Genomic DNA, 13,448 nt, shown 5'->3' with positions numbered 1-13,448 from the left:
GGAATACTCAGTCCCTTGAGTCTAGATGTTTGTTCTTTCTGACTTTGCTTCTAAAAATAGCTATATCCTATCAAGAGTCAACCAGTGGTCAATTACCAACCAACTTCTAAACAGACCTTTCCATCCCAGTTGCTGTCTTCTGAGTCCCTAGGAAAATGATGGGTGTAGCTGGGAAGGGTGGGAAAGGTGTCAGAATCAGGGGTCGGGGCAGAGAGTGAAGAATTAGAAAACAGTCTGAACCAGTCTCTAGATCTCATCTCCTTTCTTCCACACACCCCAGGAATTAGCCTGCCCCTTTTCCTGGTTTGCTAACAACCTGGAGGCAGCTTTTCCTCCCACCATTACTATTATTTTTTAGGAAACTTAGAGTAACAAAAGAAAAACAAGATGGCAGAAAGTTATAAGATGACAATATTTTTTTCAACAGCTTCATTGATGTATAACTGTGACCTTGGAAATAATTCTTAAAAGTCTTTTTGGCTTTTCAAAGAGGTGGGGTCACAAAATGATCCACTGTGAAGCCCTTCACTTCTCATGGCTGAGTTGACCCCCTCTTCCCCACGTCCTACTGTTCCTTACAGATGATTCTGTTATTCTCTTATGGTGCATGTCTTCCTATTTACGCGACTGCCTCTCAAGCTACTACACAGTGGGCCCATCTCTTATTCTTTGTATGCATAGCATCCAGCTCATAATGAATCTGTGAATGAATGAATGAATGAGTGAATGAATGATCAAAGATTCAGTTTTCTTAGCTCATCACACTAATTTCTTTTCATTCTTTTTCTGAAATTAAGTCCTCCTTAACCTCTAATATATTACCAAGACTAGTGAGTCCAAGTCTGCTCTGTCACCTAGATTCTTTCCCTCTATTTTTGCTTCTGCTCCACAAGAGCAGAAAACAGATGGCCATGGTTACTAATGTGGGAGTAGCCTATTTTCACAAAAGACTTCACTGTAGTCTCTTACTCCGTTCTTCCTTTCCTGGGAAACACGAACAACCTCAGTCTGTTGACTTAATCTCATTTCAATTCACTACAATCTTCCTTCTTGGGGAAGTTCTTCCTAAGGTAGATTAGGTGGCAGTGGCCTTGCTTTCAGCAAATATTATTTTCACATATATTCAGCCATACAAATCTCAGAGTAGGACAATGATAAATATTAAAAATGTTCCTCTTTCCAAGTGTTAAGCTATATTCTTAATGCCAGTTTTCCAATGATAGTGATAATATACTAATATAATTAGTAATTATATATACCAATAGTAATGATATACTAATGTAATTAGTAATCATATTACTAATTGTAGTAATAGCTAAGACCATTTATTGTTTGCCAACAGTCTCACTGGTTGGGCAGTATGGGTTTATAATTTTCCAGGTTGAGTAAGTGATGAGTCTGAGACATAGGGAGGTTACATAATGTGCAGGTCATACAGCTTCATGCTAGATGAGGTCAGTGGGGGGAAAGAATCATTGGTTTCAGGCATCAGTGTATGCTCAGCTATATTCATGCTTTCTATTTCATTTTTTAATGAGAATTAAGTACTCCCCCACCCCAAACTGAACAGGATATTTACAGGATTTTTACAGGGTATTTGTGGTGCTCACATTCCTAACCTTTCCAGTTTGTGATACTCAGAACATATCTGACAGAGTTTATGTCAAGGAAATATTTGGACTTAACACATATTACATTGTAGATTTAGAGTCACTTTTATGACAGCCATCCAGAATTCCAAATCTATCGTATAATAGTCTTTCACAGAGAATACAAAATCCTGGTATCTTCCCTTCTGTTTGACTGATTGCACCTAGCTGAGCCATTTGAACATCATTCCCACTCCTGAGTCCCCCCCAGTCCCCCCAATGCTATGAAAGCTACCACAGCACTACTTCAGACTGGTGGATATAAAATATTTGGAACTCTGCCCAAATCTTTCTGCCTCTTGAGTTTAAAAAATGATTTTGATATTTAATGCAAGAGGTACTACAAAGTACACAGCCCTTTCTCTGTGCACCAATGAAATGGATGGTTCATATTTGAGGCTGTGTGGATGTGTGAGAGCAAAGGAAGAAGAGACAAGGTCTATAAAACAAAATGTTCTCCTCTTTTCTTGTTATTGCCTATATGGCTAGAACTAGATATTTAACATAGTGTTGCTTGGTGATTTTTCTTCTTACCACGTTTTAAATTCAAGACTTCCACAGAAGCATTCTCCTCTAATCACTAATATTTTGCTCTAGTAGAAAATACTGTGTTTCAAGATCCCTGCTTATCACAAAAATAGAATCTCTCTAAAGAATTTTCACAATTGTAGATAAAATGAAGAATCTTAATGTCACTCACCTTTATGTCAGACTTTTATTTTGTGTGAGTGGCAAAAGGAATTTCATAGGGGTAAAGAAGATATGTCAACAGTATTGCCCCCTTCCATTCTGGAGAAACTCCTGGAAAACTCACATGGCAGGTGTTATGAGGAAATCTTTCCCCAAATGTTTTGCGAACATGATGGGGAGCCCAAGGAGATGCCACAGCCAACTAAGGGATTTCTATCTGTGAACATGTTAACTTCACCATCCTCCAAACAAGAGCAATTATGTACGTGCTTGCTTCCAAACTCAAGGTGTCACATAACTGCACAATCTAATATTATGGACCCCAAGGCCAAACTTCATAATTTTCCTCAAACATTTTTGTATTTCTCAACATAAAACTTAAGTGGCAAATCAAAAAAAATTCTCTTCACATGTGCCTCCATTAACTTAACTAACATATATTAAGAGCTTGCTTTGCACTGGGTACTGTGATAGGCTGAGGAAGAAAGATGAGTAGGGTGAGGTCTCTTTTCTCTTAAAAACGTGCTGTATTAAAATTAACTGGCTTTACACAGATACCACCTCACACTGGTCAGAGTGGCTAAAATGAACAAATCAAGAGACTATAGATGCTGGCGAGGGTGTGGAGAGGCGGGCACCCTCCTATACTGTTGGTGGGAATGTAAACTGGTGCAGCCGCTTTGGAAAACAGTGTGGAGGTTTCTCAAAAAACTATCAATAGAACTTCCATATGACCCAGCAATAGCCCTGCTGGGAATTTACCCAAGGGATACAGAAGTGCTGATGCATAGGGGCACATGTACCCCAATGTTCATAGTGGCACTTTCAGCAATAGCCAAATCATGGAAAGAGCCTAATGTCCATCAACTGATGAATGGATCAAGAAGATGTAGTTTATCTATACAATGGAATACTACATGGCAATGAGAAAGAATGAAATCTGGCCATTCGTAGCGACGTGGGTGGACCTTGAGGGTGTCATGCTAAGCGAAATAAGTCAGGCAGAGAAGGACAGATACCATATGTTGTCACTCATAGATCTAACAGGAGAAACCTAACAGAGGACCATGGGGAGGGGAAGAGGGGGGAAAAGAGTCCAGGGAGAGGAGGGAGGCAAACCATGAGAGACTCTTGAATATTGAAAACAAACTGAAGGCTGAAAGGGGAGGGGGAAATGGGAAGGGGAATGATGGTCATGGAGGAGGGCACTTGTGGGGAAGAGCACTGGGTGTTATATGGAAACCAACTTGACAATAAAATATAAACTAAATAAATAAATATATAAATAAAATTAACCTGTTTGGGGGTACCTGGGAGCTCTGTCGGTTGGGCGTCTGACTTCAGCTCAGGTCACAATCTCACAGTTTATGAGTTAGAGCCCTGCATTGGCTTTGTGTTGCCAGGGCAGAGACTGCTTGGGATTCTCTCTCTCTCTCTTCCTCTCTATCTGTCCCTCTCCCACTCTCTCTCTCAAAATAAACAAAAACTAAAAACCAAAAAAACCCCAAAATAATAATAATGAGTTTTGATTGCTTTCCTCTAATAAACTGTGAACAAACTGGGGGTAGGAGCCATACCTTATTCATCTTTATATCCCCAACCTGTGAGGCCTTGTCAATAAATATCAGTTGATTTATGAAATGAGTGATCCATATGAAAAAAATGATTCCCCGATAAGGAAATGAGTTATGATAGAGGCGTGTTGTGGAAGACAGAGGAGAAAACAATTTTCTCAGTTAATTAAGCCACCAAAATGTATGAGAAAGAGCAATTTGAGTTCTGTGTTTATCAAAATGCTTACCAAATGTTTTTGTGGAATATGTGAGTAAAAGAAGAGCTTCTGGTTTGAGTGCTCTCAAATAGAAAAATAATTCCTCCAGCTTGTTCCAAAAAGAGTCAGAATCAAAACCTCACTTTCAGGGACTTAACATTTATCATGAGATTCTCTAATTTCAAACAGGAAACTCACTTGGCAACTTAAAATTAACATTCTGTTCTGAATTCAGCCTAGCATCCCAAACCTATCAATATCTATTTGTTGTTTTTCCTTCTTGTCAAAAGCAGATTTTTCCTCCCAGACAACTTTTCCCTAAAATTAATACCTTCTTAGTTAAAAGAAATCAGTTTGTCTCTTTTTGAGATCATGAAAAAGGCCCAGTGTAATGCATTTACCCGCTTTTTACTATGATGAGTCAAACCTTAATGTATGTTTTTAAGACAGACACTCTACACATCTCTGTATATATTTTAACCAAAGAGTGCTTTCTTATTTCCATTTTTTAATATTTTTAAATGTTTATTTATTTATTTTGAGAGTGAGAGGAAGAGAAGGAGAGTGAGAGAGAGAGAATCCCAAGCAGGCTGTCTGCTGCCAGTGCAGAGCCCAACATGGGGCTCAATCTCGTAAACCATGAGACCATGACCTGAACTGAAAAACAAGAATCAGAAGCTCAGATAACTGAGTCACCCAGGCACCCCTCTTGTTTCCATTTTAATTGGTTACCTCTCAGAAAAATTTGGAAGTTTTCAGAGTGAAAAAACAAAGTATAAGGGAAACAGAAGATTTAAGGCAACATGGATTTATAAAGTAAATTAAGTTTGTACTTTTGCTAATTTTCTGATTGTCTTAAATACCCTTCAAGGTATTAATTACATACCAGCATAGCAATTTAATTGGGTGGTTTTTGACCTCAAGCTAAATAAGAAAGTGAAATTTGTATTGGCAAGAGCTTCAGGCTAATTGGCCTAAAAAAATAGACTATATTCCATTCTGCCAAAAAACAAATAGTGGGGAAAAAAGAGGAAAGCATGTATTATACATTGGGTTCCTGCTCTACATTTAAAGGGAAAATATGAAAAAAAATTTTTACTTTAAAAGCAAAAATTTTTTAATAAAAAATGATAGGCTAAGAGTACACTTTAAAATTTTGGCTGTGCCTTCTACCCTACCAAAGAATCAACTAAACTAGCAACTTTTATCTACAAAGAACAGCTCATTGTCAGGCTTGTCCTTAATTCTAAGGCACAGCCCACCCATAAAGTGGATGGTTCTGATAGATACACTGTATACTATATACAGTGTTCTCACACATATCTGGCTCTCTCCCTTTCCTTAGGTGGCAATCAGAACTGCACACGGGGGGCACCTGGGTGTCTCAGTCGGTTAAGAATATGACTTCAGCTCTCATCATGATCTCACAGTCTTTGAGTTCAAGCCCCCCGTGGGACTTGGTGCGGACAGCTTAGAGCCTGGAGCCTGCTTTGAATTCTGTGTCTCCCTCTCTCTCTGCCCCTCCCTTGCTCAAGCTCTCTCTCTCTGTCTCTCTCAAAAATAAATATTAAAAAAAAAAAAAGAAAGGACCACACATGAAGTTGGAGATGTGCTGCTATCGTTCTCCATACAAACAAGGCAAGAGCCTAGCCCTCTTCTCGCACTCTTCCTAGTGCGGACGTTCCAAGGCTGTTTGGCCCACAGCGTCAGGGACAATCTACGTTTTCCATCCTCAGGACACTTTGGCAGGTCTGCTTCCGGAATTGTGGCCGACAGCCAACATTCCATATGTGCAGCTTTACTGCTTTATTCCTAGAGGCATTGTGTGTGCAGACTCACTTTGGAACAATATGCCATTTTCCTTCTGGTTTGCACCAGACTCTTGGGAGTTTCCTGTTACCCATCCTCCTGAGCTTGACTTTCCACTTCCTAGATACTTAAGGGATTTCCGGAACTGTTTGTGAATCATACGGCCCCGGCCCCGTTAGGGATGATTCCCGATGAGCACAACTCTTAGACTTCTCCCCTTGGAGTGCACCAATGTCTCCCTACTCCTTGCTTACTTTGTTAATGTCACTTCTTTTTTCACACACACACACACACACACACACACACACACACACACACACACACACACACACTAGGGATCCTGATCCTGAGATGACTTTAAGTAATGGCCCTTGGTGTGGAATCTTGTCAAAGGTCTTTAAAAAAATCTTTCTCCCCAACCCTTTTCTTCGTCCTGTTATATCTACTGAAAATGTTCTTTAAAAAGATCCTTCTGTATTTAAGTCCTTGGTGTCCTCCGTTTCCATTGTGACATCATTCATCTCCAGTCACTCCTTAAACAACTTCAAGGTTTATTCACTGCTGGGACTGAGCAAAGTCTAAACTCACCCTGTATTGGTGTGCTTTCGGAGATCTACATTCTTGCATACCCCCTGAATCCTTTTTTGTGACCAGGGTCACCTTTGCAATATGGCCCAGTGGCTTGCATAACAATACATTCCAGTGGCCTAATTTCACCCTTGAGTTCCTGCAAATCTCTCATTGAGCTGCCCTCCACTTGGTGATTTATCTAGATTTATTGTGTCAATTTGGCAGGATAGCTCTGATACAACCACTCCTGGATGTAATAGCATTAATCTTGCATTTCCAAGAACAATACAGAACTGGCAATCTCCCTAGGAGCTTCTTCATTAAAAGCTAAGACTTAAGAATTCATCCGTGAGCTATCATCATTTCATCCCGTGGAGATCTCTCTGTTCCATATTCATCTGTGGTCTATCCTCTTTCTTGAATTAAATTCTTCTCTCTGATTCATTGAAGAAAACTTGTATTGCTCTTGAAATCTCATGGATAACGCTCCTCAGTTTTTCTGCATTTTGAAGAAACCTTTATCATTGCATTGCACCTGTTCCTCCGCACATTGTAGATCCCTCATCTCATCATTTGAACCATGTTTCAGCTTCGGAAAGGGAACTAATGATTTCCTAAAGTAAAATTTTGATACTTCAAGTTATCCATGCAATTGGGAATACAATGCACATGGAATAATTCTGAACGAGGTTGGGGTTTTTTGCAAAATCATCACATTTTTATTATAGCTACCTGCTCTATAATTAGCAGACAACTAAATGAGTGGCCATTTGAAATTCTAGGGGCACCTATTATAAAGATTAGTAGTCATTAATTAATATAAGAAATACATTGTTCACTAATTCTGGGGGAGGCAAAGTACAAGGCCATAGGAATTCAACTAATTTAGAAGATATATATGGTCTCTACCCCCAGGAATCTCACAGTGTGGAGTCAAATTACATGCAGATATGTAAATAAACAAGTCAAGATCACTCAGCGTGATAGGTGCTAAACAGTAAGTCAAAGTGGAGGATAGCGCATTTGTGGGCACATCCGGGGAAAAGCTGTTTTCAGAGCAAATTAAGTGATGATATTGAGCTGAGTCTTAATGAATAGGTATCAGAGTCCTGGGGGAAAGGTGGCAGGAAGGGCAAGGGCATTAAACATGGGACTGTGGAGTAAGGTTCAACAGAAATGGTAGCAGGTCAGACCGGGGAACACAGATAAAAGTTGTAACCATATCTTGTAGCAAACAGAAGCAATTAGAGTTTTAAATAATGAAATAATATCATCAGGGCACCTGGGTGGCTCAGTTGGTTGAGCATCTGACTTCGACTCAGGTCACAATCTCTCAGTTTGTGGGTTCGAGCCTCACATTGGGCTCTGTGCTGACAGCTCAGAGCCTGGAACCTGCTTCAGATTCTGTGATTCTCTCTCTCTCTCTCTCTGCACCATCCCGCAACACTCACACTCTGTCTGTCTTTTCCCTCTCAAAAGTAAACATTAAGAAAACCAATATGGTCAATTTTGTGATGTGAGTGTGCAAACAGGGAGATCATTTAAATGTTCAAACGAGAGCTGATAACGCAGTGGCAGTTGGAATGGAAAGCAGGCTTAATGTACAGTTCAGACGTACATTTGAGTCCCTCAAACATTTCAGGTGGTGATGAATTAAGGAAGAGAACAAAGTCAAGGTTGACTTCTTCCCCAGGATTGATTTTTGAGTAACTAGGTACATGGTGAGTGTGACAACCAGAAAAGGGACTAACAACCAGTGGCAGGTAGTAGTGGGTTGGTCTGAGTATTATGGGAGGGCTTTGTAAAGATAATGAGCTCACATTGAACACACTTGGTTTGACATGAGGTATCCAAAAAATAATTCCATAGACCTGGTGCTTAGGCTTAGAAATATAAATGGGAGAGCCACCAGCCTAGGGCTCAGTCACTGTCGCATTCTGGCTGGCTGTATTTGAGGTTCTGCACTAAGAATGACACCAACAAGAATGAATAGCGTCATCTGTCTCTGGAGTCTTGTAAGGAACAAAGACACGATTGTTTATTACACTGTATTCTTCTAAAATGTCACATATATGGATCTTAGTCATACAAATGATTTATTCTATATTAAACCCTTGTCAGTACTGATTTTACTTACCTTTCAACCACATTATTTAAAATAACTCTTTTAATCATTCTTAAGAGTAGCAACTATCAAAGAAATGAGTTACTAATGTATCTGATTCCAACAATACAAGAACAGTTTATCCCAGCTGCAAAATCATTTAGCTGGAATATGATACTTCTTACAGTGTGCCCTTTATATCACATTTTGTGAAGGACAAGTTAGTTATACTTCCTGAATCGATGAAGATTTGGCAGCTCTAATGTCAGTTTGGTAGAAGGAGCTCAGACACAGCTCTTACTTTTGCCCCTTTAAAATATCAACTCTCTTTGAAAGTAAATGTATCACACAAACACAGTCAGCTTGTGGGTAGGAAATGATGGGTGAAAAAAAAGTGTATGGAAAAAATCCCCAGAGTTCCTCCAACAAAATTCAGGAATTCTCTTACCAAAAAAAAACAAATTTTCCTGAAACCTTGTTTAATTAAATTACACAGACTGTGGAATCATCATGCATAAAATTATTTTATGAAACCCAGAGTGAAAATCATGTCCTGTAATGGTAAGTCATGGCTTAATAGTACATATCCCTCTCGCTGCCAGCTCACACTTTGAACAAGTGACATATACAAAGAATAACTGGAAGATTCTGCTATCTCTTGAAAAAATGAAACACTGAATAGACAGCTTTTCAGAAACTTGTGTTCAATTATATTCATGGTCTTTTCTAAAATGGATAAGTTCACATAATGTATGCAGCTACAGTGTCCTATGATTTCTACAGAACAGAAAATGTCAAATCGCATTACTGGAAGTTCTCCAAATGACATCCTTTTTTTTTCTGTTATCATTATACAGGGAAGGCCATGGTAAAATTTCAGTATTTGCTGTCAAAATGGCTTTAGCCACGTTGTGTGGAGGGAAGATCATGGACAAATTAAGATGTAAGTTATTCTTTGTGTCTCCCTTTGCCAGCCCTCCTGCACACCACATTTTTCTCCCCCCATTTCTGCTGTGTCGTGCTGCCCACTTTGACTTTCCTCATTCTTTGAGAGCTATTTGAAATATAATCTTCATGGATCTTTGCATTTTGTCAAAAAAGTATTTTCATATTAGATAAATGTTAATATTAATGTTTTCCTTCTATTTATGGGTTATTATTAGTTATAACCTGTTGTATCACTCCTTAGACTTTTTGTAATATTAAAGTAAGATACATACTCCTTCAAGTTCATTGTACGGTACTACCTCACAGGTGTACTGCTCATCACAGGGACATGAATGCCATGTTGGGAAGCCTTCCTTTCTTAGGTAATCTAAAGCCAAAACTCCTGGCTCATTATTCTCAGCCAGTGCTGTTCAAATAATTGGGAATTCCAAAGGTTTCAAAATAGACATTGCCAGGGTAAAGGCATAAAAATCACATAGACACGCTATAGACTGAGAACTAACTGGATCCCCCCCCCAAAAAAGAAAAACCATGATAGCTAGGGTGCATCGAGTGATTGTGGGCCTTTTATGTACATTTCATCACTAAGTGTGGTAGTTTTTTAACCAAGAAAACACAAGCATTTTGTTTGTTTTGGGTAAAGAAACTGAGATTCAGAGAGGTAGAATGAAGTCAAATAGCTAAGATGGTACTAGGATTTGAACATAACTTTTTTTTCTCTACACTGGTGGTTCTGAAATTTTCATATATACCTGGGGGCCAAAGTAAATCCTCTTTAGTGCAGTGAAAGAAGTTAACACATGCATGAGTCTCATTGGAAGTAAATTATGTCCTCCAGTCTGCAGAAATAAGTTTCCGTGTCACAAATTCTGTAGAACCACAAAAACAGATAGTGTGATCATGAGACATATAGCAGGTTGCCCTGTCCCAGAGCGGTGGCCCTGAATCACAGCCTCCGGTGCCCCCAGTTCTGGGGCTCAGGAGTCATTCTGTGTATACTTAACCCTGGGAAGGTTTTAGTGGTTTCCTGGTTAGGCAATTGAGAGCACTTTGACAAAAACAATTTAACTGAAAGCAGTTTGGTTGGAAGAATCTCTCCAAAATGTTAATTAGTCAAAAATGAATATCTTTAGTCACCAATATTTCTCATTTCGGTAACAATCATTAACTAAAGATGCAAATATAGGCAAATCGGCCTGTAGACCACAGAGGTTGACTCGTGCTGAGCGGGATTCTGTTTTCTCTGGTCTTCTTTTGCCGGCTGCACTCAATGATAAAACAGGCAAAGTCATGATTTCCTGCATTGCTTTTGTAAGAAGAAAAAGTAAAATGAAAGGATATGGAATTTCTCAGGATTCAAGGGTTTTGTTTTCCCTTCTTTAGATGCGAATTCACAGCAACCAATATGCCAGCTGTGCTTGTCTGGCAATTTTTCTGTTTTTGTGCGTAGGGATGAAGGAAATTTTGTTTGTTCCAACTAGTCTCTTCCAGTTGGAGAGTGCGGGCAAGAGTAATTGCTGAAAACAAATTAGAAATTTGAGAAAGCCAAAAGTAGAACACAAAATTTTCAAATGAATTTTTCAAAGTGCTTTAAAACGCATTCGAGGGGACAACAACTCCGTGTCACACCACCATTCCCAATGCGCAAGGCCACCGGAACCGATGTGCAGGGTGTCCGCCGCGTGCCTCTGAGCTGCCTAGAGTCTGAGGGCGCCCCCTGCAGTCATACATAGCACATAGCAACCTAAACATAAAGCGACCCAATAAGACACCCTATTTCTGTCAAATTGTTCTTGGTCCAGTTATAAGCTGTTGTTGTAATGAGTGGGGACACTTGTTTGTACTTCTTTCTCGGGGCTCCCAGATGGCCCTAAGAACCATAGTGAATTCTGAATCGAATGCCATTAGCCTAGAATGTCAGGTGCCTGTTCTAAAGCGTCTGAGGAAGGCTTGTTTGGTTTTGTTTAAAAGACTAGCATTATAGCAAACACCATGGGTTTGTTGAGTTTCTATAACTGTAGTTGTTTTTCCTCCACACCTACCTCCATGGTAATATTTCTAACTCACTGGCCTGCCTTAAATGTTTAGTATCTCCCCCAACAGCTACTGGACACAACCTAAACTCCTTAGAAGAGGCTGGAAGCTCTTCATATCTCTACCTCATCTCCCCCCACCCCATGCCCTAATATCACCTAAGGCCCCTGGAACAATGAACTCCCTGAAGAGGGTTGAGTGCATCCTGCTTGCGCATGCCTGTGCACATCCTTGTGCTATTTTCTAAAGCCTCACTAGCCCCTGATTGTCCTTTATACTTGGCCTAGAAGTCACCTCGTTCACCTAAGACCTAGAAGTCACCCGTGTACAAGGAAATCTTCCCTGCCCCACTCCTCACTCTGGAAACCCTCTCTTTGAGCCCTTGCTGCATCCTGCACACCCTACTGTTCTGTAGGTGTGAGTACACCACCATGTCACCATTTACGATATCATATGATGCATTATGTAAGCATGTCTCTGTGTCCTCAGTGGACTGGGGCCTCCCTAAGGTCAAGAACTATGTCCTATTATTGACCAATTCACAAAATTGGAATATGGCCATTAGTTAGATAATATTTGATAAGATTAGTGTTATCAATGTTAAATATATGGAAGTGGATAACAACACTGTAATCCAGGGTAAACATGCTATGGCACATGAGCTAAAAGGAGTTTTCCCATTTTAAAAGGATTGTATAAAGTACAAAGAAGAATGGGACAGAGACCATGTGTGATCCATAAAACCTACAATATTACTGTTTGGCCCTTTACCAAAAAAGTTTGCTAACCTTTGCTATAGTTCATAAAAGTACATGCCCTTATTCGTAGGGAGGACCCACTGCAGTGTTCAGAGGTAAGGGCCATGGTATGTGCAAATCAGTCTCAATTCAGAAAACAATTATGTTTGCACATACATATGTACACACAAACAATAGATGTAGACAGATGGTAGATAGATAGATAGATAATAGAATGATAAAATAAATGGAATAAAGTATTAATAGATAATCTGGATAAAAGATATGTGGGTGTCCTTTGTAGTACTTTTATTCCTGCAATTTGTTTTGTTAAGTTTGATATTATTTTCAAATAAAATTTTGTTTCATTAATTAAAAAAATAAATATAAAAAGAACTATGTTCTGATTTTTCTGTACCTTCATTGCTTAACACAATTTTACACATTTAGTATGTGCTAAGTTAATTTTTGTTGAATGAATCAATGAATGTAAATTCTTCTGAAGTATCTATTATTGTATGGTGGTATAGGAAACACAGTGGTGATTTAGAGTATGATTGGGAACATTACAGAACAATCCCACTGGGGAGGCAAAGCCTAAGCATATGAGTAATGGCGGGAAAAAATGTGATATGAAATTAATAGTAAAAATCGCTAACATTTATGTACTGTATACTACTAGCCAAGCAATATTCTGTGTCCTTTACATCTGTATGCTTTTCATTGATTAATTAATTTAGTCTTTGAAGTAGCCTCCTATTTTATTACATACACATATATTACATACTATCAGCATATTACATAGTATACATAGCTAAATACATATGTATATGTATGTATGTATAACAATGCATATATATATAAAACAGAGAGCCCAGAACTCAGGTACAAATACCTCATTTTGATAGCTTCCTCAGAGTTTCCTTATTTATTTTTAAAAACCAGAGTGGCCATTAACAGCCACTTCCCTTTGATCCTAGGGACCTAGCCCTCGTTCAGCTATTGCTTAGCAAAATTTCATCAACCCAAACGAGTTTAATATGAGCTTCAAGTTTGTGAAAGGTCAGTGTTGGTACTCTTTCTCCCTTGGCTCTAGTTAGAAATGTTATCTAAAATTTTTCAGTGGGAAATTTGAA

The 13,448-nt window shown here is 39.1% G+C and overlaps 1 protein-coding gene across 23 annotated transcripts in view; it reads left to right on the top strand.

Moving 5' to 3' along the window:
• Nucleotides 1-13,448, top strand: part of DTNA (dystrobrevin alpha) — a 255,612-nt gene that overhangs the window by 162,859 nt on the left and 79,305 nt on the right. For all 23 annotated transcript variants that reach the window (XM_029921418.1, XM_029921412.1, XM_029921415.1 and 20 more), the window contains exon 6: nt 9,451-9,536. In XM_029921418.1, coding sequence (XP_029777278.1) covers nt 9,451-9,536 — 86 coding nt within the window. The remainder of the gene's footprint in view (nt 1-9,450; nt 9,537-13,448) is intronic.

Source organism: Suricata suricatta, chromosome 14, assembly GCF_006229205.1.
Source record: "Suricata suricatta isolate VVHF042 chromosome 14, meerkat_22Aug2017_6uvM2_HiC, whole genome shotgun sequence".
Classification (NCBI taxonomy): Eukaryota; Metazoa; Chordata; class Mammalia; order Carnivora; family Herpestidae; genus Suricata; species Suricata suricatta.
The sequence above is the reverse complement of the archived record's forward strand: the minus strand, read 5'-3'. Positions and strand labels throughout refer to the sequence as shown.